The 22939-nt window shown below is 30.3% G+C and overlaps 1 protein-coding gene and 1 long non-coding RNA gene across 2 annotated transcripts; both read right to left on the minus strand.

Annotated features, from left to right (window-relative positions):
- Positions 1-308: 308 nt before the first annotated feature.
- LOC135844181 (uncharacterized) lies at positions 309-19323 on the minus strand. The gene is made up of 2 exons (XM_065362323.1): positions 19150-19323; positions 309-1484 (listed from the first exon to the last, which is right to left on the minus strand). Exons 1-2 carry the CDS (start codon positions 19195-19197, stop codon positions 465-467), a joined length of 1068 nt encoding a protein of 355 aa, XP_065218395.1. The 5' UTR covers positions 19198-19323; the 3' UTR covers positions 309-464.
- Positions 19324-20841: 1518 nt separating this feature from the next.
- LOC135844185 (uncharacterized) lies at positions 20842-22556 on the minus strand. The gene is made up of 2 exons (XR_010558464.1): positions 22321-22556; positions 20842-22210 (listed from the first exon to the last, which is right to left on the minus strand). It is a non-coding gene; the product is annotated as an uncharacterized LOC135844185 (long non-coding RNA).
- Between the last annotated feature and the right edge of the window lie 383 nt (positions 22557-22939).

Below are 22939 nucleotides of genomic sequence, written 5' to 3' on the forward strand. Positions count from 1 at the left end.
AATTATACCATTTCAATTTTCATAAATTGTAGTTCAGTCAGTTTTATGGTATTTTGAAAAATCAGCGTCTAGAAATTTGAGAATTTTTATTTTTTTTCCTCAATTAATTGGTTTTTTGAGTTTGACAGTTCAAAGGGTTTCACTACACTATGCATCAGAAGATAGAAAAAAATGAAACAATAAATGTTTTGACCCTCTGCAGCTTACTGCAGCTTTTGTTTCAATTCAAACTTTTTATTCATATCGTGATTTCATGCAGAACCATTATTTTTTTTCTCGAAAATTTGAAATAGAAACGTAAGAAAAAATTTCATCGATCGCAGTATTTTATTTTTCTAAAATGACTAGGTAATGAGACATATTGACAGAATTCGGACATTCTTGAAACATCAAAGTTTGGGAAATAATTACAAATACGTATTCCTACCCTTCTTAGTCAGTAGGTCTAGGTACATCAATATAGTTTACCACATTTTAAAAGAATAAATCATTCGCAAAGAATTCCTGAAATTCTTTCGTTTATCGGCCAATCGCTCAGTTTCAATTTTAGCTGTAATACGATTCGAAGCATGAGTTTTGAATTCAATCGAAGCGATATTCCAAATTTGTTCACATAAAAATTTGATATGTGTATCTTCTGTGTCACTAAATTCTACAAAAAATGTAGCAAATTGATCGCTACTGTACATGTTGCACGTCCGCTGCCAAAAAGGCAAAATGAATTCGCGACAAAGAAATGTTCTCAACATGCACGCTATCATATGCGTACCATATAGCGATATAAGGCACTTGAGGAATTCATCGCTCATTCTCGGTAGCCAGTACTTCAACAATACTACTGGTACGACAGGATTTTCACACTTTTGAAAGCATTTACCTATGCTTTTCACTTGGTTGACTTGCTTATTATCGATTGCGGTGATACGTTTCCAGAAGAACTCCTTCGCTGATTTCGTGTGTGAAAATCTAATAAACATTGCATGAGGAATGCTACCAAAATGAGCAGGTACTTTTTGAAGCTGATTACTTAATACAGCAATCCAATACCATAACAATGAATAATTCCATATTATTTCATCTAAACAGTTGATCAGGTATTTCGTTGCTACTGAAGGCCATAACTCTTTGATTTCATGCTCGAAACAAAATTCACAAGCGAAACCGAATCTCAGTTCTTTTCCTACTTCATCGCACGTCAACATTTTCTTGGCCATTTCAGTGTAGTTGACGCTTCCATACGAGTCATATATGAAATCATCTGAATAATAGAAAGTGTCAACACAGTGGTATTTCAGTAAGGCTACATAGACATACCGGATTATTTTATCAAAATGATTTTTCCAGATGAGAAATTCATTAGTAAGTTTATCAGCATACTGCTCCATTCGCATTTGGATTTTCTCATTTAAGGATGTTAAAGTTGTGGAGTTCACGAACTGTCTATTCGTCTTAGTTTCATTCCAAGATATCTTCACGTTTTGAAACTTTGGATCAATCGTGATGTGTGCATACAAGTAGATATAAAATGTATTTCCTGGCACTGGAGTAAGAATTCTTACAATACTTTTTAAATTCAAAAGTATGTGGAAACTTATGTGAAAAATTTCACATAAACCTTCACATAGTTTTTCATTCAATCAAATGCAAAAATATTTACAAAACTTAGATATTGAAATGAAATGCAAAATTTTTTGCAATACTTAAACATTTCAAACAAATGCAAAAATTTCATCAAAACTTGAACATTTCAAACAAATGCAAAAATTTCATCACAACATTACCATTATACCACTAGTTAAAGAAAACATTATCACTTAATAAAGTGACAACACAAACATCAGCACCTTTATCATAGAAACTGATTCTTTTAACTAATGCACCCACCAGATGTGGAGGTTGTTATTGAAGAGAAATTTTTGCATTTGATTAAAACAAATTGACATTTTTTTTTCTTTCTATTATAAAATAAATAATGAACACTATTGAAAAGAGCCACCTTGAATTAATAAAAGATTATGTTGATTGGGAGGCAATTTCAGTTCATCAAAAACTATCAGAAGATTTCATAAGGGAATTCAAAGACAAAGTAGATTGGGAAGAAATTTCACGTTATCAAAAACTATCAGAAAACTTTATAAGAGAATTCAAAGATCAAGTACATTGGAAAAAGATTTCAAGATATCAAGATCTATCTGAGTATTTCATAAGAGAATTCAAAGATCAAGTAAATTGGGAAAGGATTTCATGGCGTCAAAAACTATCAGAAAACTTTATAAGAGAATTCAAAGATGAAGTAGATTGGAGTGAAATTTCAGGAAATCAAGCACTATCAGAAAACTTTATAAGAGAGTTCAAAGATCAAGTAGATTTTAAATGGATTTCAAAACATCAAACACTATCAGAAAACTTTATAAGAGAATTCAAAGATCAAGTTGATTGGAGTGAAATTTCAGGAAATCAAGCACTATCAGAAGATTTCATAAGGGAATTCAAAGACAAAGTAGATTGGAGAGGAATTTCATGGCATGAGATGCTAAGATTTCATAAGAGAATTTAAAGACAAAGTAGATTGGTATAGAATTTCAAGGTATCAATATTTATCAGAAAATTTCATAATAGAGTTCAAAGACAAAGTAAATTAGTGCGCAATTTCAGAAAATGAAAAACTACCAAAAGAACTTAAAGACATAGTAAATCGCAATATTTCAAAAGGCTTAATTGAACATATTTTATGTAACTTAGACTCAAGTAATATTCATATTGTCAGACTTTAATGATGTGAATAAAAAACTTTTTTATGAAAAATTTTTTCATAAAAGATGTAAGATTAATTTACAACAGCTCTATTTGTGAAAGGGTTATAAGTAGAAACAACATTATAAATAGTTACAATGTGTATTACTGTATCAGCAGAAAGAGCTTCCTTGAATCTAAATTTTAATTTTACGTTTGTGGTACTCTCCTTTATGCTTTCAGGTTGGCAGGTACAATCAATAGCTATTATGGGATATTTGTTGGCATAATCATTTATAGAACAAATTGGTTTCCCTTCATTACCATAATAAGCTAGTTTGAAATTTTTAAACATTTGATAAATTTTATTATAATCATTTTCTGAACTATTTATATTTAGTTCAGTTTTAGGATAATGTTCATTATTGTTGAGAACAGCTTGAACGTTTTCAAGGCCACATAAATCAAATTGACTATTATCCACTTTGATGTTATCATTTCTATTTTTTTGCATCCCAATAAGAATAAATATTGGATTCCCATCACAAGTATATTCACATGTATACTTTTTTGTTGTTATACCAGTTTTAAACTCATATCCCCAATGTCTAAAAATTTGTGGTAAATCTTTTGAAGCCAGTATTTGTTTTAGACATTTGTTTTCCATTTCTCTTCTCAATTTTACCTGTGACATTATCAACGCAACATCTGTAAATTTTATAGTAATAGTATGTTCATTTGCAAAAGTACTATCAACTTGAAACATATTATTATAATTATTGAGATGGGTTTTTGTTAACCTTAATTCATGTGGGACGTGAAATACATAATCCTTGTGATCCTCATGATAACCAAATAGTGTTTCTAAAGGATCATACAAAGTAAAATACCCAGATTTGTTCAGAACATTTGAGTTTGGAGAGGAGATATTCCAACCTCCATCATTGTAAATCGAATCAGAACCAAATGAAACAATTCCTTTCATAGTAGTAACCACACCTGGCTCTTCAACTGAATCTATTATTTTATCACATTCCAAATATTCAATTTTTGAAAATAAATGTGGTAGTGGATTAGTAACAAATGATATTTTTTTCAAATCAAGTTCTGCTACAGCACTCTTGTCAGAATTTTTAGTCACTGTAACAATTCCTTTCACAAGTAATCCACTTCTATGTGGATGGGTAATGACATCTTCATTGTATGTTCTTATACGAATTTTACTATTTCCTTTATTTATGTCATCTTGTGGAGAGGGTCTGTAGACTACAAAGTCTTCACTTTCAATGTAATTTTGTATCATATTTATAATAGGAAAAATTTTTTTTTATTAAAACTTGGATTTTAAAAGTTCTTCATTATAGAATTTCCCTTCAATTTCTTCACCATCAGTATCTTTAATAGAATAAGTTACAGGAGTTGTGTGAAATATTTCATCAACTACAAAAATTTCTTTAGTCCAGTTATTCTTGTACTTGTTATCAAAAACTTTTTTATATGCAAAAATTCTAACTCTATCTCCCTGCTTAAATTTCTGATTCGATTTACATTTGGGTTTATTTTTGTTAAATTTCATCAAAATTTCTTCTGCATTATCCTTATCAACTTTAATAGGTGGCATACCAATAGTTCTATGAACATCTTTTGTGTTATATTCTTCTAGTATTTTAGGTAAAATATCAATCCATCTGAAATTCTTCCTCATCTCAAAATAAATTTTCAACTTTTGATTTAATGTTCTGTTGAAACGTTCAATTATTGCAGACTTTTCCTCATTATTGGTATGATACATTTTAATGTTGTGTTTTTTCAACATTGTCTTGAAAGTTTGATTTACAAATTCCCCACCTTTGTCCACATGAAGTAAATTGGGTTTTCTTTTCGAGATTTTCAAAATATTTTCAAAAGCATCTGTAGCTGCTTTGCCTGACTTATTCTTCAAAGGTTCAATCCATACAAATTTAGAAAATGTATCTTCAACATTGAGCATATATTTAAAACCATCATTTTCTTTGGAATATTTGTCCATAATTAATAAATCAGCTGCCCATAAATCGTCAATACCTTTGGTTACAATACTTCTTTTACAAAATTTTTTCCTAATAGGTGCATGTAATTCTTTAGCTTCTTCCATTTATTTATTGTATATAAAAAAATCCTTTAAAACTTTGTTTAAAAATTTCATTCACATTATCACAATCTTTATCAATTACTAGAAAGCCATACTTAGTTTTCCAACAAATATTGCACATTTCCAAATATTCATCAAATGTTACTAAATGTGAGACATGATTATCGTAGATGTGTCTCGAATTTCTAAGATCTTGCATAAAAATTGCCAGTAAATTAAAATTATCTCTTATACATTGTTTTGGACATTTTGAATAGGATTGAGCTAGATAAAAGCAAGAAATATTGTAATGTCTTCCTCTCAGATAGAAATTTGCTATTTTATCTTGAGGGTCTGTCAAAACATCGTCAAAAATTATAACTGAATTTGGTTTCATTTCTTCAGGTTCTTTCAAATCTTGAGGTAATATAGTACTAAAACCAATGTTCTGTTCTGGTGATGTTCTGTTGATAATATCTATTATGTTTTTCAATCGAATATATTTTTCTTGATGAGATGTTTTTGAGCAAAGATAAATATGGGTATATGTATTTATTTCCATTAGAATTTGAATTAAAAGATTGGTTTTACCACAACCTGATGGACCAAATATACCAGCTCGAATTACATTTGGAAAATTTCTATTATATCGTGGACCCACCTCCTTGTAATCATAATTTTCAATTTCAATAGGTATATCACTTTTAACTACTTTTATAATACGTTTTTTCTTCATTTATATTAGGATTTTTTTTTTGTATTATAAATATGAGATTTGATTTAATAGGCGAACGTAAAGGAGAAACTTTATCTTCTTACATTCACACAATATTTAAAAATAGAGTTAATCTGTGTTCTAATAAACTCTATGGAGTTTGTTTACTCATTCTTAGTCTCTTTAATTCTTTAATGAATGTAAGAAAACATAACAACAGGTTTGATCTTGTAGATGATCAAGGAAATCACGAGGAAATTTATATTCCAGAAGGTGCCTACGAAGTTACGGATATTATCAACGCTATAAGAGATAAAAAATTCAACTCTTTATATAATGTTGAGAGAAAAAATATACGATTTGATCTTTCAGAAGATGAAAAGAAGATGATTACAGTTCCAGAAGGAATTTATGATGTGGATAATCTAGAGAGTACAATCAAAGCAAAGGAATTTGATAAACTAAGTACAATAATACAAAAAAGGGAAGATTTACATCTAGATAAGTTATTAGATAAAGAGTGTCGTCATTACATTCACATTCCTGGAGATAAGTACAAAGTAGAAGATATCTTACAAGCAATTAAAGAGAGAAGGTGTGCAGCAGATAAATTGAAAATGAATTTAACACCATATACTCATAAAGTAAAGATAATATCTGAAGGTAAAAAAGTTGACTTTAGTGTACCCAACTCTATTTGTAGAGTTTTGGGTTATAGTGAAAGGGTTTTAGAAAAAGATGTAACACATCATTCAGATAGAATGATTGACATTTTTCCTCTTACTGCTATTCAAGTAAAATGTAATTTAGTGAATACAAATTATGAAAATGGAGAAGGAGGAGGTGGTGTAATATACTCCCACCCCTGGTCAGCTCCAACAGGTGAAAAATATTGGATAATCCCATATCACTACTTATACTATGAAATAAATACACATTCTTTCAGGGAAATTGTAGTTCAGATTGTAGATCAAGATGGTAATCTGTTGGATTTTGGTGATGAAAAAATTTATGTAGCATTGGATATTAGAGAAATGTAATTTTAAGAGAAATTCTCTTAAAATACTTAGAACTCAGCTAAAAATTTCAAACAAAGATGTCCACAAATAACTTGATTGAAATTTTGCTTTTGGTCAACATTATAATATACATTCTTTTGAAAATAGTTTAGTACTTCACTAGGAGGTCTTTCACCGAAAGAATCAAAATAAATTATATAATCATCTTTCTTGAAAAAACAAACCCAATGAGATCCCGGTCCAATAGAATCATCTAAATTGATAATCATGCTTTCATTTCTTCCAATTTGTTTTGGTAGTTGATCTTTCATAAACACTCCCCTAAAATAAGGTATACACAATTCCTTTGCATATAATTCTAGTTCCATATTGGATAAGGGTTTAATAGGAATTTTTATTAACCTCCCTTCCTCTTTTTTTTTTTTGCTTTCACATTAACCCCAGCACCTTCAACAGGTTTTCGATGAGAAGCCGGATTTAAATATAACCCCTCACCTTCAACAGGTTTTCGATGAGAAGCTGGATTCAAATATAATCCTTTTCCTACTTTCTTCATAGCTAATTTGATATCTTTAGAATTATTTATAAATTGCAAAACCTTTTCGTTGTTTTCCAAACCTGTACCAGACTTTACTGGTTCCTCTAGTATATCAGTTAGTTGTTTGTGAAGAGGTTTTTCTTCTTTATATCTTTTTTTAACTTCTTCAACTAACTGATTGTTTGCTCTATGATTGCTATAGGCATCAAAACCATTTTTAATCATGGATGATGCTGCAGCTATAGCTGGTAATGCAGCAACTAGAGCAGGTAAGAAACCTCCAGTTTTATTATTTGTGTTGATAAATTCCAATTGTTTTGCAGACAACTTTATCTTGACTGATTTCTTTTTAGTACGCGCTTTACTGATTTCCTTCTTTTGATATGTTGTCACTGGTAAATAAGTCTCTTTCATCACACTGTTTTTTGTTCGAATCAATTGTTTGTGATCCAAGTTTAAAGTAATTGGTTTCCCTAACTTTATTCCCTCTAGAATTAACAGTTGCTCTTTTTCATCTAAATTGACAGGAATTTTTTCATAATTTTCCTTTTTCATACTGGTACCAAAGTACCTTTTTGCACCCATGACAGCATCCACAAGCTGAGCTTGTTTTTCCAATTTTTTACTTGTATCTTTATCACGTGCAATATTTGAAGCTTCTCTCTGTAATATATAATCAGCTTCATGAAGTTCAGCAGGATCTTCCATCAATTCATAAGCAACATCATGTCTCCTAGATGCATAATCCAGTTTATTTCTTGGTTCAACTCCTTTCAATATTTGTAAAGTTGGATTTGTCCAGGGTCCAGTAAAATTATGATCTTCTAAATGCATGGGAGGTAATGGAAGCTTCTTTATTGCCCAATTTGCAATTGTACCCAACATACCACTACCTTCTTTCACTTCACCATCAAACATCACCTTGGGAATTCTTTGTCGAATTTTGTCATTCAATATAGTTTTAAAGTTGTTACTATTCATGTTTATTACAGAAAAAAAAATATCATTTCTTCTTTTTGCGTCTAATCACTTTTTTTCTAAATTTCCAAATACTTTTCAAGAGAATCGTCATCAAGAAAATACATGTTTTCATATTTTGATGCTGGGAGCTTGTTCTCCCACTTTGTGTATTAGAATTATTTCCTTCACTACTACATGGAGAGTCACTATTCATTTTATAATAGGAAATTTTTTTTTCAAAGTTCTTTAAGTTCTTGCAAAATCCTAACAATTTCATTTCTTAAATGAGGGTTGGAATTTCCAGCTTTCTTTTCACCATACAAAACAACTAATTTATCAAACAATTCAGGCAAGTTATCCCAATAAATATATTTATCCCCAGATGTGTTGGCATACAAATTCATTTTTTTGAGATGATTTAAAATTGGTACTATTGCCTTACCATCTAAAGATCCTTTTTGAATCTCTGAGTAAATTGTGATTAATTTTTCTAGATAACTATCTATGCTATCACTTTGATACAACCCTCCCCCCTTTTTCAGATATTTATCCAGTAAAGGTTTTATTACAGAAATGTATTTGATTCCACAACTTGATTTCACTCTGGAAGATGGATTATTATTTTGTTTATAACTACTGGTTTTATCAATAATTTTCCAAAAATCCTTTAAATCTTCAGAATCATACTCATTTGGATCTGGATTTTTTAATGTCAACAACTGCCATAAACCATGAGTTCCTTTAAATTCAATACCACCTTTAAACTTGATGTTATTACCATTAAAAGTAATTTCTTCATTGCCAATCATCCATTTATTAATGTCTGGATCATATCGAATCCCAAAAGTAGTATCACAAATTTCTTTTTTATCATCAGCAGCATAAAATTGTAAATATTGTTTTGCTATTTCGCCAAGAACATTTTCATGAGAACTATTCCACTCAAGCATATTTTGGGTAGGTTGTGGGAAGGTTTCTGGAAGATTTTGGGAAGGTATTTGGACGGTTTCTGGAACATTTTGAGTTATTTGGTTTCTAATTTTTTCTAGTGGTGTAATGATTGGTTTAAACTGTTCTTCTAATACTTCTTGCTTATAAATTTTACCTGCTTTACTTGCCTGATACATTGCCTTCAATTCCTTTCTTATATTAACATTTTCATTTACTAAATTGTAATTATTGCTCATTTATAGTAGAAAAATTTTTTTTCCTATTATAAAATGAAGTGTGCTGGTATTATTCTGTTTACCCTTTTTGTATCAACTTTACAAGAACATGATTTATTCTTTAGATCTCAAAAAATAGTCAACAATGAGGGAGTTACACTATTTTGTAACGTTACATTTTCAGAACAAGAATTTGTGTATCAGCTGGAATGGCTTAAAGATGTTCCTTTTGACATTCCAGAACGTTTAAGTATCAATAAATTTGAATATTTGAATTCAACATCGAAGAAAAAGGTTGAGGTTGTATCATTTTTGAAAGTTATAAATGAAGGACAATACATGTGTCGAATTAGAACAAAAAAATTTGGTGAATCTTCAAGTAACTATTACTATGATTATTTGGTAGTGTCGCAGCAAAATTTAAAGAGTCAACAGCATTTGGTGACAAAAACTTGGGTAAAATTGCTTATGGAAACAGAGGGAGTCAATACAAAAATTGAATGTGTTTATAATTTTGAGAAATTTCAGTCAAATAATAAGTGGTTCAATTATAACAATGAATCCATCATTTCTAATGAGCGAATTCGTACCACAGACTTGTTTATTGAAATCAAAAATCTAACTTTTACAGATCAAAATGCGTACAGATGTGTGAGTCCAAACAATGAGTTTTATACAGCTTTAGTGGTTACAAAAAATTATAAAAAGTGGTAATATCTTTTAGAACAGTGTTCTAAAAGAACAAAGCAGTTAATTAGATGAATATTTCCATCCTAAAGAAAGGAATATTTTTCTGCATATTTCATCACATTCCCTCTTGTTGCCAAGTGAAATGAAATCTTCTGGATCAAAATTGTGACCATCTTTCAACATTAATTTATGTAAAAGAAATTTCATATTTATAAAGTTTTTTCTATGGCTATTTATCAAATCAAATTGATTGGAAAATTTTTCAAAATCATTTAGAAGTTGTTGTTCTAAATGGGAAATATCACTTGGTTTCTGCCCTGTTAAATTAGAATGAATTAGAATATAATCGTCATAGTGTTTATGATAACCTAGTTCTTTCAAGAAATAAAAAACAGTTGATTTTTTCACTTGTCCAAATGTAGATAAAGCTTCTTGTAAATGTATATAAACCTCTGGACTTATAAAATCAGTTTGTTTTCCTTGATATTTCTCCAAACACTTTTTGAAATTACTTAACCTATTGTAGTTTGAATTTTGTTTCTTGAAGCAATGAGGTTTAGAATTATGTTTGTAGTGAATTACCTCGGCAAAACATTTTTTGCATATTAAAATATTATCTCGATCTTTGAAAAATTCTCGAGTACTTCCACAGTTTTGACACCTTTTGGATGGATAATACTCTTTTTTTGATACATTGCATATGAGACCAAATCTCTGTGAAGCTTCCTTCATAATCTCATAAGGAATGATTTTTTTCATTTCATTCAAATATGTATTCACATTTGTTTTCATCAAGTTTTCTCTCGTTCTCAAATATAACATCAATATGCTTTCTGAAAATTGAAACTTGTCCATGTTTTTAAAATCATTCACAACTTCAGGAGAAAGAGCATCCTCAATGTTGTATGTTTTCACTCTTTGCTTAGATTCTTGAAATAATTGAATATTGTTCCTTAAAGTATTTGTTATAAAATTATCCAATTCTATAATAGAACTCATTTTATTATAGAAAACAATTCTTTTAACTATTACATTTTTTTCCTAGATACCCAATCTTTCAATTCACATATGAAATCTTCTGATAGTTCTTGATTTTCTAAGATTTCTTTCCAATCTACTTTGTCTTTGAATTCTCTAATGAAATGTTCAGACAGTTTTTGACTCCATGAAATACATTCCCAGCATACTTGGTCTTTAAATTCTTTAATGAAATCTTCAGCCAGTTTTTGATGGCATGAAATCCAATGCCAATTTACTTGATCTTTGAATTCTCTAATGAAATGTTCAGACAGTTTTTGATGACCTGAAATCCAATGCCAATTTACACAATCTTTAAATTCCATGATGAAATCTTCTGATAGTTTTTGATAACGTGAAATTTCTTCCCAATTTACTTTGCCTTTGAATTCCCTTATGAAATTTTCTGATAGTTTTTGATAACGTGAAATTTCTTCCCAATTTACTTTGTCTTTGAATTCCCTAATGAAATCTTCTGACAGTTTTTGATGAACTGAAATTGCAAACCAATATACTTTGTCTTTGAATTCCCTAATGAAATCTTGTGACAGTTTTTGATGAACTGAAATTGCAAACCAATATACTTTGTCTTTGAATTCTCTGATTAAATTTTCTGATAGTTCCTGATTACTTGAAACATCATACCAATTTACATGAGAGAGTAATAATTTAAGATGTCCCTTTTCATTATTGATCATATTATTATTTTATAATAAGGAAAAAAAAATTTTAACCAAAGTTATTTATATTAGTGAAGAGAGAGTTTTCAAATGTGTGATAAAATTCTGTCTTTCTACTTCTAGTCAGAGTTGGGGCGATTCTTTGATTTATCGAATCGAACTCTTTTGCCCGCGATTCTTCTGAAAAAAGAATCGGATTCTGAGAATTTCGATTCTTTTTGTAAAAGAATCGCGATTCAGAATCGTGAGAATTGCGATTCTGAATCGCAAGAATCGCGATTCTTTTTTCGATTCTTTTATCACTGTTTTATTTTACTAAGTACTCCGTACTCCGTCAGTAAATAAATAAAATAAACATAAAACGGTCCATGTTCTATATATGTTCCCTTTTAGTCCGGCATATGACAATAGGAATAATTGCACCCCCCCCCCCCCCCGCCGATCCTCCGGGACAACTTTTTTCTTAAAGGGGACATCCTAAGGAACATTTTAAAGCAAAGTTGCCAAAAAAAGTTGGCCTTACTTCCAAAATGGCGACCATTTTGATTGACTGGTCAGCCGAAATCGCAGATTTTGCGTTTCAACCTAGGACTTGCACGAACTTTTTCAAACTTTACAAAGGTAGATCGAAAGATCATACAAAAATTAATCACCTGTCAAAATTTCAAGTGCTAAAGTGCGTTTTTCGATTTTTGGTGAATTTTTGAAAATCGAATTCAGGCCAAAAATGAGGCAAAAAATCAAAATTTCACCAAATTGACCAAGAAAGCTGAAATTTGGGATACACCCTATTTTCGTCATGCCAAATCGATTGGAAACGGTTTCAACTCGTTTTGAGCAGTTCTGGAGCCTCCAGAAAAATTTTGAAACTTTAAATTTTCACAAAATTTCATCAAATGGAGATGGAAAGCTGAAATTTACTTTACAATTCAATTTCAACACCCTCTGAAGACGACTTCAGGTGGGTTCAAGTAATTTTAGGGCCTCCAGCGACTTTTTTTGAAAATTACTGGAGCCTCCAGCAGATTTTTGAAGCTTTAAATTTTCACAAAATTTCATCAAATGGAGATGGAAAGCTGAAATTTACTCTACACTCTAATTTTAACACCCTCTGAAGACGACTTCAGGTGAGTTCAAGTCATTTTATGGCCTCCAGCGACTTTTTTGAAAATTACTGGAGCCTTTTGAAGCTTCCACCTACTTTTAGGAAATTTCAATTTTCCAAAAAAAGTCATACAACCTTTCAAAAAGTTGCTGGAGGGACCAAAACGACTTGAAATTCACCAGCAGTCAACTTCGTAGCATATTGAAATTACATAGTTTGCAGAATAAATTTCAACTCTCCATCTTGGTTTGATAAAATTTTGGGGAAATTTCAAGTTTCAAAAATCTACTGGAGGCTCCAGTTACGTTCAAAAAAGTCGTTGGAGGCTCTAAAATGACTTGAAATCAACCAGAAGTCGTTTCCAGAGGGTGTTAAAATTGGAGTGTATAGAGTAAATTTCAGCATTCCATCTCTATTTGATGAAGTTTTGTGAAAATTAAAAGCTTCAAAAATCTGCTGGAGGCTCCAGTAATTTTCAAATAAGTCGATGGAGGCCCTAAAATTACTTGAACTCACCTGAAGTCGTCTTCAGAGGGTGTTGAAATTGAATTGTAGAGTAAATTTCAGCTTTCCATCTCCATTTGATGAAATTTCGTGAAAATTTAAAGTTTCAAAATTTTTCTGGAGGCTCCAGAACTGCTCAAAACGAGTTGAGACCGTTTCCAATCGATTTGGCATGACGAAAATAGGGTGTATCCCAAATTTCAGCTTTCTTGGTCAATTTGGTGAAATTTTGATTTTTTCCCTCATTTTTGGCCTAAATTCGATTTTCAAAAATTCACCAAAAATTGAAAAACGCACTTTAGCACTTGAAATTTTGACGGGTGATTATTTTTGTATGATCTTTCGATCTACCTTTGTAAAATTTGAAAAAGTTCGTGCAAGTCCTAGGTTAAAACGCAAAATCTGCGATTTCGGCTGACCAGTCAATCAAAATGGTCGCCATTTTGGAAGTAAGGCCAACTTTTTTTTTGGCAACTTTGCTTTAAAATGTTCCTTAGGATGTCCCCTTTATGAAAAAAGTTGTCCCGGAGGATTGGCGGGGGGGGGGGGGGGTGCAATTACTCCTATTGTCATATGCCGGACTATTCCATTTAAATTGAATCAAATTTTTCATTTCTATACCCCTTTTTATCACTAAAAAAAAAAATATAAAGAATCGCAAATTGGAAAAGAATCGAGAGCCGCTAAAATTGCGATTCGCAAAAAATAAAAGAATCCGATTCTTTTCAAATGCGATTCTTTTTCAAAAAGAATCGGATTCAGAATCGGATTCAGAATCTCGACCCTTGCGATTCCTCACGATTCATTTCAGAGATTCTGAATCGCCCCAACTCTGCTTCTAGTTTATAATGTCCCCAAGGTAAAGTTTCATTGTCAAATATACATCTCTTGTCATCAAATGGAGATAAACCTCTTTTATCTTGTTCAAATGTGTAAATATTATGATTTTTACTTTGTATAATTTTCTGCTTGAAACTCTTTGTTATTTTCTTCTCTAAGCATTCTTTATAATCATTATGGGTGATTTGATTTTTGATTACATGTTTATTCACTCCTTTTGCTCTTTTCTTTTCATCTTCTTCAAATACTTTGATGGAGTACAATTTAGAAGCTAACCCTATGAATTCTTCAATACTTTTTCCTTTCATTTCATCTTTGAATTTACCAATAACTTTTTTATTAACTTGAGGAATACCATATATATTATTCTCAGGATAGTCTGATGTGTCAAATTCATCAATCATTCCTTTCATATCACTGTAAAAGTCTGGCGTTTTTATTGACAAAATTAATGAGTCTGTATCAGTATACAAAAGTTTAACATCATTTTTATATTCTCTCTTCAACCTATAATAGAAATCATACATCAATGTTTTTGAAATATCTAAAATAGAAACACCCACATAAATTGGTTGATTGAAATTGATGTGAGTTTTTTTCATGTGAACAGCTGCAAGATCTTCTGCAAAAAATGTTGATTTTACAAAATTTGGTTTTGAAACATACTTTGTATATTTTTTACCTTCACTAATCAATTTTATATCCACATGATTTCGCACATTCATCATTGTTCTACCAAACACCGAGTTATTCATCAATTTAAAAAAGTCTTTTTCAAATTCATTTTTTGCATTTTGTCTATGCTTTGTATTTTTATCAATATATACTTTCATCCAATCTGATTGGTTGAATTGAATAACTCTGTGAATTTTTTCCAATTTCAAACCTGCTTCAAGAGCCTGTCTAAGATTCAAATAATGTAAAACATATTTCTTCTTATCATATAATGTTGTGAATAATTTAGGAAGTCTATTTTCATCAATAATATTTTCTGCACAATAAGGTAGATCAGAATGATAATCATGTAATGTTTCTGGATAGCTTAAATCAACTTCAAACAGATATCCTTTGCTTTGGTTATCTCTCATTTTCAAAATTCTACTGTAAGTAAAATCGTTTGGATTTGCCCACCAAAACCCTCCATATGGTAAATGTTTACTCATAGCCCATCCATATAAATTATTTGCATCCAAATACTGAATGAATGTTGATTCTTTATTTTTATCAAATTTTTCACCCATGTACTTATGATTGGCTTTTTCATATCTATTTGAACATTGGGAAATTCCACCACGCTTGGCATTTTCAAACATGTACAACATGTCTACATCAGTTATCAATTCCAATTTTTGTTTTGTTGTTTTCAACATGCAATCCCAAGCAAATCCGGGGGTAGTATAATACCAAAGTGGATCTAACTTGTAAATTTCAAGTGCAGTTTTTCTGAAATTTTCAATCACATCTGCTAGCAAGAGTACATCAATTTTATTGTACAACATTGTAAACTCTTTTAGATTTTTAATGTTGAAATGTTCCCAAATTTTTTGAGCACGTAAAAATTCCTGTTCATCTACATGTTCATCATTCAAGGAGTTGTAGAAATTTCCCCTAGATGGTAACTCTTCCTCATCATATTTTTCTAATGAGTCCATATAATCGTAAGGGTAAGCCAATTTTTCAGTCAACAAATTGAACAATGAATCATTTCCAGGTGGTACTGTATTATCAAACCATTTCTTTAAATTTTTGAAATGACACATTTCCAAGTTTTTAGCCAATTTAGAAAGTGGTTCAGATAGAAATTTGTATGAATCTAAAAATCTAAGTTCTATTTTACCCTCTTTTCCTGAATAGTGTTGAAACTTTACAACTTTTGAGAAGCTGATGTAAGATTCCTCATTATTTGGAATTAGTTTTAAATTATCTGTAGTTCCAGCAAATTCTTTGACTAATAAGTGGGAATCATAACCAGAAAAGTTGTGAAACAAGACGGGTATGAAACTAGGTACATTGTAATTCAAGTTGCAAAGACTATGAGCTGCACCTCTATATTCACCTGTTATATGGTCATGATCCTGAACTTTCTTTTTATTTTTTTCTTCATCATCTAATTTCTCTTTCAAATCTAATTCTAATTTCTCTAGTCTATCAGTCAGTGTTTGATCATCATGATACTTTAAAATATTTGAAGTAATTTCTATTTCTTTTCTCAATTTATTAATATTTTTTTCCATCATAGGTGGGAAATCACTCAATTTTCTTTCACAAATATGACATATTGTTGCTTCTTTATATTCACATTTTTGTATATTGGTCAGTTTCTTCATTTTTTTACAATTATATATGTATTCATTAGCAATACGTACTGCATCTTCTGATAATTTTTCACACAATACTTGAGGGGTATTACTTCCAAAATATTCAAACATGTTCTCTGATATTTCTCCATTCTCATATAAAATGTAATAAACACAACTAATTGGTACGTGCTCTTGAATTTTTTGTGTTTTAGCATCTTCCTCTACTTTAGTTTTTTCAAGTTTTCTAAGTATACACTCAAAATCAGCTATTATTGTGAAAGGAATTTTCATTGATCGATTATAGTTTGTAAATTCACAAATGTTATCACTTTTAAGAGGAAGTTTTACTGCAACTGGATCATGTACTTTACAGCTTTCTCTATGTTCTAAATATTTAACTTCACTGTAAAAATGACAAAGGCACCTTTTGCACAAAAAATGTATTTTTTGAGTGTTTTTGGTTAATTGACTTTTAATCAATTTTGTTAGATCCTTAATCCAACAGTAGTGAGTATTTCTATCATTACTCTCTTCACATAAATACAATAAATCAACATGTTTTGTTTTCTCTTCTTTAGTAATATGTAAGGGATAAATTTTATAACGATCATCATGATGATAAACATTAATAGATAATCCACCTTCTACCAATTTCAATTCATTCACTTTATTTTCAAATTTCTCTATGTCTTTAATTTTCATCGGAAATTCAATATCTTTCAAAGCTTTATCAAAAGTTTTCTCATATGCTTTGTACTTTATTATTTCTTGTGGATTATCTTTTGCAGGATATAAACATGCTAAAAGTGACCATAAAAAGCATTTATTATCAGTATTTTTAACATTTATAATTGCTTTCTTATCTTTTAAAATTTTTGGAAGATCAATATAGGAACTTGCTCTAAGCGGGTCATATTTGTTTATATTTACTCTAAAACTATTGATTGATATTATTCGCCATGGACTACCTGTTAATTCATCAATGATATTTTCATGTCTATCAAGTACACTCTTCATTAAAGTTGAAATTCCATTTGTTAATTCACTTCTATTAGTAATTCTATCATTCTTAGTTTGCAAATGTTTGTATGCAATTTTTGTTTCATCTCGAGTGTCTACATAAGTTGCAGAAACACAAAAATTCACTTTAATACCACTATGCTTTTTCATCCATTCTTGAAGTAAAGAACTAACATGTTTTTTCATAAAATGTAAAAACTTTGACATATCTTTAATATCCCAGTTATTTTTCATATCAAATTGAGCATGTCTTGATTTAAAATTTTCATCCACAAATTCCCATTTGGGCAGAGGTAATGTTTTATTTGAGTGAAAATCGAGTAACCTTTCTACTATTTGATCTTTTCTCAACTGTTTATTAATATTGAAATTGTTATCCTGAATAAACTCAATCAATTTCTTTTTTGATAATTTCAACAATTTTTCTCTATCAATATTAATAGCCTTGATTTTATCTTTGTTCACTAACAAATCTGATTTTTTCATTTTATCAACATTTTTCATTCCATACCACTTCAATTCCGTCTTTAATTCTTTCACATTAATCTTGACTTCATTGTGTTTCTTTGTTTTTAAATGTCTGGCATAGTTCTTGTATGTAATTTTACACATACACTTCTCACATGTTCTTAAAGGTGCTTGGTTATCCATTTTATTATAGTTATTCATTTTATTATTGAAATTGATTTCTTTAACTAATGGATCAATTTCTAAAAGATGGTGTACTTCAAATGCAAAAAAATTCGTTCACAGTGGAAAAAATTCATTAGTTAAAAGAATCAGTTTCTATGATAAAGGTGTTGGTGTTTGTGTTACCGCTTTATTAGAGATAATGTTTTCTTTAACTAGTGGTATAATGGTAATGTTGTGATGAAATTTTTGCATTTGTTTGAAATGTTTAAGTTTTGAATGAATTTTTGCATTTCATTGAAATGTTTAAGTTTTGAATGAATTTTTGCATTTGTTTGAAATGTTTAAGTTTTGAAAGAATTTTTGCATTTGTTTGAAATGTTCAAGTTTTGATGAAATTTTTGCATTTCATTGAAATGTTTAAGTTTTGAATGAATTTTTGCATTTGTTTGAAATGTTTAGGTTTTGATGAAATTTTTGCATTTGTTTGAAATGTTTAAGTATTACAAAAAATTTTGCATTTCATTTCAATATCTAAGTTTTGTAAATATTTTTGCATTTGATTGAATGAAAAACTATGTGAAGGTTTATGTGAAATTTTTCACATAAGTTTCCACATACTTTTGAATTTAAAAAGTATTGTAAGAATTCTTACTCCAGTGCCAGGAAATACATTTTATATCTACTCATACATCCTATCGAAAAACGTATCCAATTTTCCACATTGACGTCTTTGAATGATCGCATCACGCCACGATTTTTGAATGATCGAGCGTATGGTAATATCTAGCAATGTAGACACTCCACTGCAGAAATCCCATTCCAACGAATTACTGTACGAGATGTCCATTTTTCCTGAATACTGTAGAAACGAAATTTAGTTATTCAACGTGAAATCTGGAACAGACAAGATTTCAAACGTTATTGTTCAATAAATTATGAAATACAAACAAATTTCTTGTCTTTGGAAAGAAAGCGTGAGCAAAGCAAACAATTACTGTACTCTTGTCTCTATGAATGACTGATGAAGGACAACACTTTACCTGTAATCATTTATAACACTTCTGCTCATTTCTTCAATACATTTACAATTGAACTATTTGTAACTGTATGAAAACTAACCCGCAGTTCATAATTTGATGTTTTACATTCAAGCATTCCAATTTCCATTACTGATAAGTAGGAACTGATAAGGCTTTTCAAATCTTTAGGGTACTGTATAATAGGTATGATCGACGTCAGTCATTTTGGTTGTCTCGCGTCGTTGTGTACATTCGTCGATAGTAAATGTTGTATAAGTGTGGGTGAGACTTACTCACACTTATACAACATTTACTATCGACGAATGTACACAACGACGCGAGACAACCAAAATGGCTGACGTCGATCATACCCATTATACAGTACCTTAAAATCTTTCTTTCATTGCGCGGTTTGTAATTGCTTGCTGATTGGTGGATTAAAAAATTTCTGAGCAGTGTCGCCACAAAAAAGATGCAAAATAAAGGAAAGCTAAATTATAATTTTGTATAATTTTTTCTTTTTTTTTTCAAATTTTTCCAAAATTCTAAAATTTTTAATAAGTATTTTGAATTTATAATTTCGGCAGGTAAGGGACAAACTAGTGAACTTTTCAGAATTCAGAGTCAGACAAATATTGAAAGTTTAATTTGTTTAAAACTAAAAACTAAAAAGATTATTCTGAATTCAGAATTCTTCAATATTTTTAATTTCAAATTTTCAATTTTCCAAAGGTTACGGTCACACTAGTGAACTTTTCATGTTTAGCTAGCTGATCTGATAGTTCACTGAAACGAAAAAAACTGCAAAAATATAAATATCATTTTCCAACACCAATTTTACTTTTTTTTACATATTACCCAACAAGAGGTCCTACTTAGTACTTTCCTGCTTTTTGCTGAAAAATGGTCAAAACAAAATTCTTGCTTTTTCTAAAACTAAAATTTACAAAAGAATGTTATTTTTTAGAAAAGGTGCCAAAAAATTTTTTAATTTTGCAAAAAATTCCAAGAAGTCGGCTGGTGCTAAAATTTTATTTACACAGTTACAGTACAGTCTCGCTTTTTGTCATTTTTTTCTTGGTCAGAAATTGCAAAAATTCTCGCTTTGTTGCCTTTTCCAATAATTACTCAAAGTCAAAAGTCCAAGTTTTTTCCTAAAAATTGCAAAAAACGTAGGTACATACATTACACTTGCCTAACACTTGCCGAATGGTTTCGCCTTTTTTCCAATTTTGGAAATTCTAATTTTTTTGTTACCTACCTAATACTTAAGTTGGGTTTTTAAAAAATCAGAAATTCAGAAATTTGTTTTGAAAATATGCTTTTGAAACTTTGGAATTCGTTTGGATTTTTAGAATTGTTTCGAGGGTTTTATAAATTTTGGAAATTCTAGAAAATTGATTTGAATAGCTTCTTTCTCTTAAATTTTGTAAATGATACCATTTCGTATTGTACTTCAGTAGGTTTTATGGTATTTTGAAAAATCAGAGTCAAATTTGAGATTTTCCCCCCCTCAATTCGGTTTTTCAGTTTGACAGTGCGAAGGGTTTCACTACGCATCAGAAGATAGAAAGAAATGTACCTAACAAAAAATGTTTTGACCGTCTCCAGCTTTTGTTTCAATTCAAACTTTTTTCATATCGTGATTTCATGCACAAACGTGATTTTTTTTTCAAAAATTTGAAATAGAAACGTTTGAGACAAAATTTCATCGATCATAATATTTTGTTTTTCTAAAATAATGAGAAGTATTGACAAAATTCGGTCATTCTTAAAATATCAAAGTTTAGGAAATAATTAAAAATATGTATTCTTGCATAAATAAAATTTAAAAATATACATTCGAGGATTTAATTTTATGGAGTGCAAAAATCTAATTGGTAATATCATATCAGAAACTTATTTCAGTTGTACTATATAAGTGCATCGACTCATCAAGATAGGGTACCGCTTCTATGAAAACAGAATCTTTCTCAAGTATTCATGATCAGTTCTAATTTTAGCTGCAATACAATTCGAAGCATGATTTCTGAATTCAATCGAAGCGATATTCCAAATTTGTTCACACAAAGATTTGATATGTGTATCTTTTGTAGCACTAAATTCTACAAAAATTGTAGCAAATTGATCGCTATTGTACATGTTGCATGTCCGCTGCCAAAATGGCAAAACGAATTCGCGACAAAGAACTTTTGCCAACATGGTCGTCAGCATATGCGTACCATGTAGCGATATAAGGCACTTGAGGAATTCATCGCTCATTCTAGGAATCCAGTACTTTAACAATACTACTGTTCCGATTGGATTTTCACAATTATAAAAGCATTTACCAATGCAATATACTTGGTCATCGAACGTGGTGATATGTTTCCAGAAGAACTCCATCGCTGATTTCGTGTGTGAAAATTTAATAAACATTGTAGCAGGAATGCTAACAAAACAAATAGGTATTATTTTAAGCTGATTAGTTAATATAGCAACCCAATACCATAACGATGAAAAATTCCATATTTTCCATTTTAAACGGTTGAGCAGTGGTTTCGTTGCTACTAAAGGCCACAACTCTCTGATCTCATCTTCGAAACAAAATTCACAAGCGATAGCGAATTTCAGTTCTTTTTCTAATTTGTCGCACGTCAACATTTTCTTGGCCATTTCAGTGTAGTCGATGTTTCCATACGAGTCATATATGAAATCATCTAAATAATTGAAAATGTCAACATCACGCAATTTCTTAGAGATCGTAAAGCCATACCGTGCAATGGTACGACAATGATATCTCCAGACGCAAAAATCTTCATTAAGTTTACTAGCGTACTGCTCCATTTTTATTTGGATTTTCTCATTTAAGGATGTTAAGGTTGTTGTGGAGTTCACGAACTGCCTATTCGTCTTAGTTTCATTCCAAGATATCTTCACGTTTTGAAACTTTGGATCAATCGTGATGTGTGCATACATCCCATTAAAATACTTATCCAATTTTCCACATTGACGTCTTTGAATGATCGCATCACGCCATGACTTTTGAATAATCGAGCGTATGGTAATATCTAGTAATGTAGACACTCCACTGCGGAAATCCCATTCCAACGTAGTACTATACGAGATGTCCATTTCTCCCGAATACTGTAGAAACGAATTTTAGTTATTCAACGTGAAATCTGCAACAGACAAAATTCCAAACGTTGTTCAACAAATTATGAAATACAAACAAATTTCTTGTCTTTGGAAAGAAAGCGTGAGGAAAGGAAACATATATTACTGTACCTACCTACATAGGATTGAAGCACAACAAAAAAACAGCCAGTGTTTTCATTTACCTGCAAACATTAACACTTCAGTTCATTTCATTTTCAGTTAAACTAGTAATTGTAAAATTGTATGAAACCTAAATCGCAGTTCATAATTTGATGCTTTACATTCATTCATACAAATGACAATTGACATTGACTGTATTCCAATTTCTATTACTGACAATAATTGACATAGATAACTCTGGGGAAGTGCCAAATGGGGAACTGATAAGGCTTTTCAAATCTAGCTCCGTTGCGCGGTTTGTGATTGCTGATGCTGATTGGTCGATTGAAAAATTGATGAGCAGTGTCACCAGTGTCACCACAAAAAAGATGCAAAATGACGTAAAACGTTTAATTTGTTTCAAATTTTTCAAAATTCTGAATTCTTCTATAAATTTATATAAGTTCAAAAGGTAAGGTAAGGGGCACACTAGTGATAGTGAACTTTTCAGACAAAATAAAAAAAAAAAAAATTATAATTAAAAAATTAAAAAAACTAAAAGTTAAAAAATTTTGGTTCAGTAAGGTTCAAAGTTGGTAACTCTGAAAAAAAATAATAATTCTACAGTGTTACCTCTCTCTGATTGGTCGTAA

Source organism: Planococcus citri, chromosome 4 (assembly GCF_950023065.1).
Source record: "Planococcus citri chromosome 4, ihPlaCitr1.1, whole genome shotgun sequence".
NCBI classification, from domain to species: domain Eukaryota; kingdom Metazoa; phylum Arthropoda; class Insecta; order Hemiptera; family Pseudococcidae; genus Planococcus; species Planococcus citri.

What these genes read in the sequence shown, in the direction of transcription:
- LOC135844181 (XM_065362323.1), bottom strand. Translation starts at nt 19,197, where the DNA reads ATGGAAATTGGAATGCTTGAATGTAAAACATCAAATTATGAACTGCGG. An exon ending in CATCAAATTATGAACTGCGG is followed by an intron (nt 1,485 to 19,149) that starts GTTAGTTTTCAT and finishes ATTGATCCAAAG; the next exon opens with TTTCAAAACGTGAAGATATC.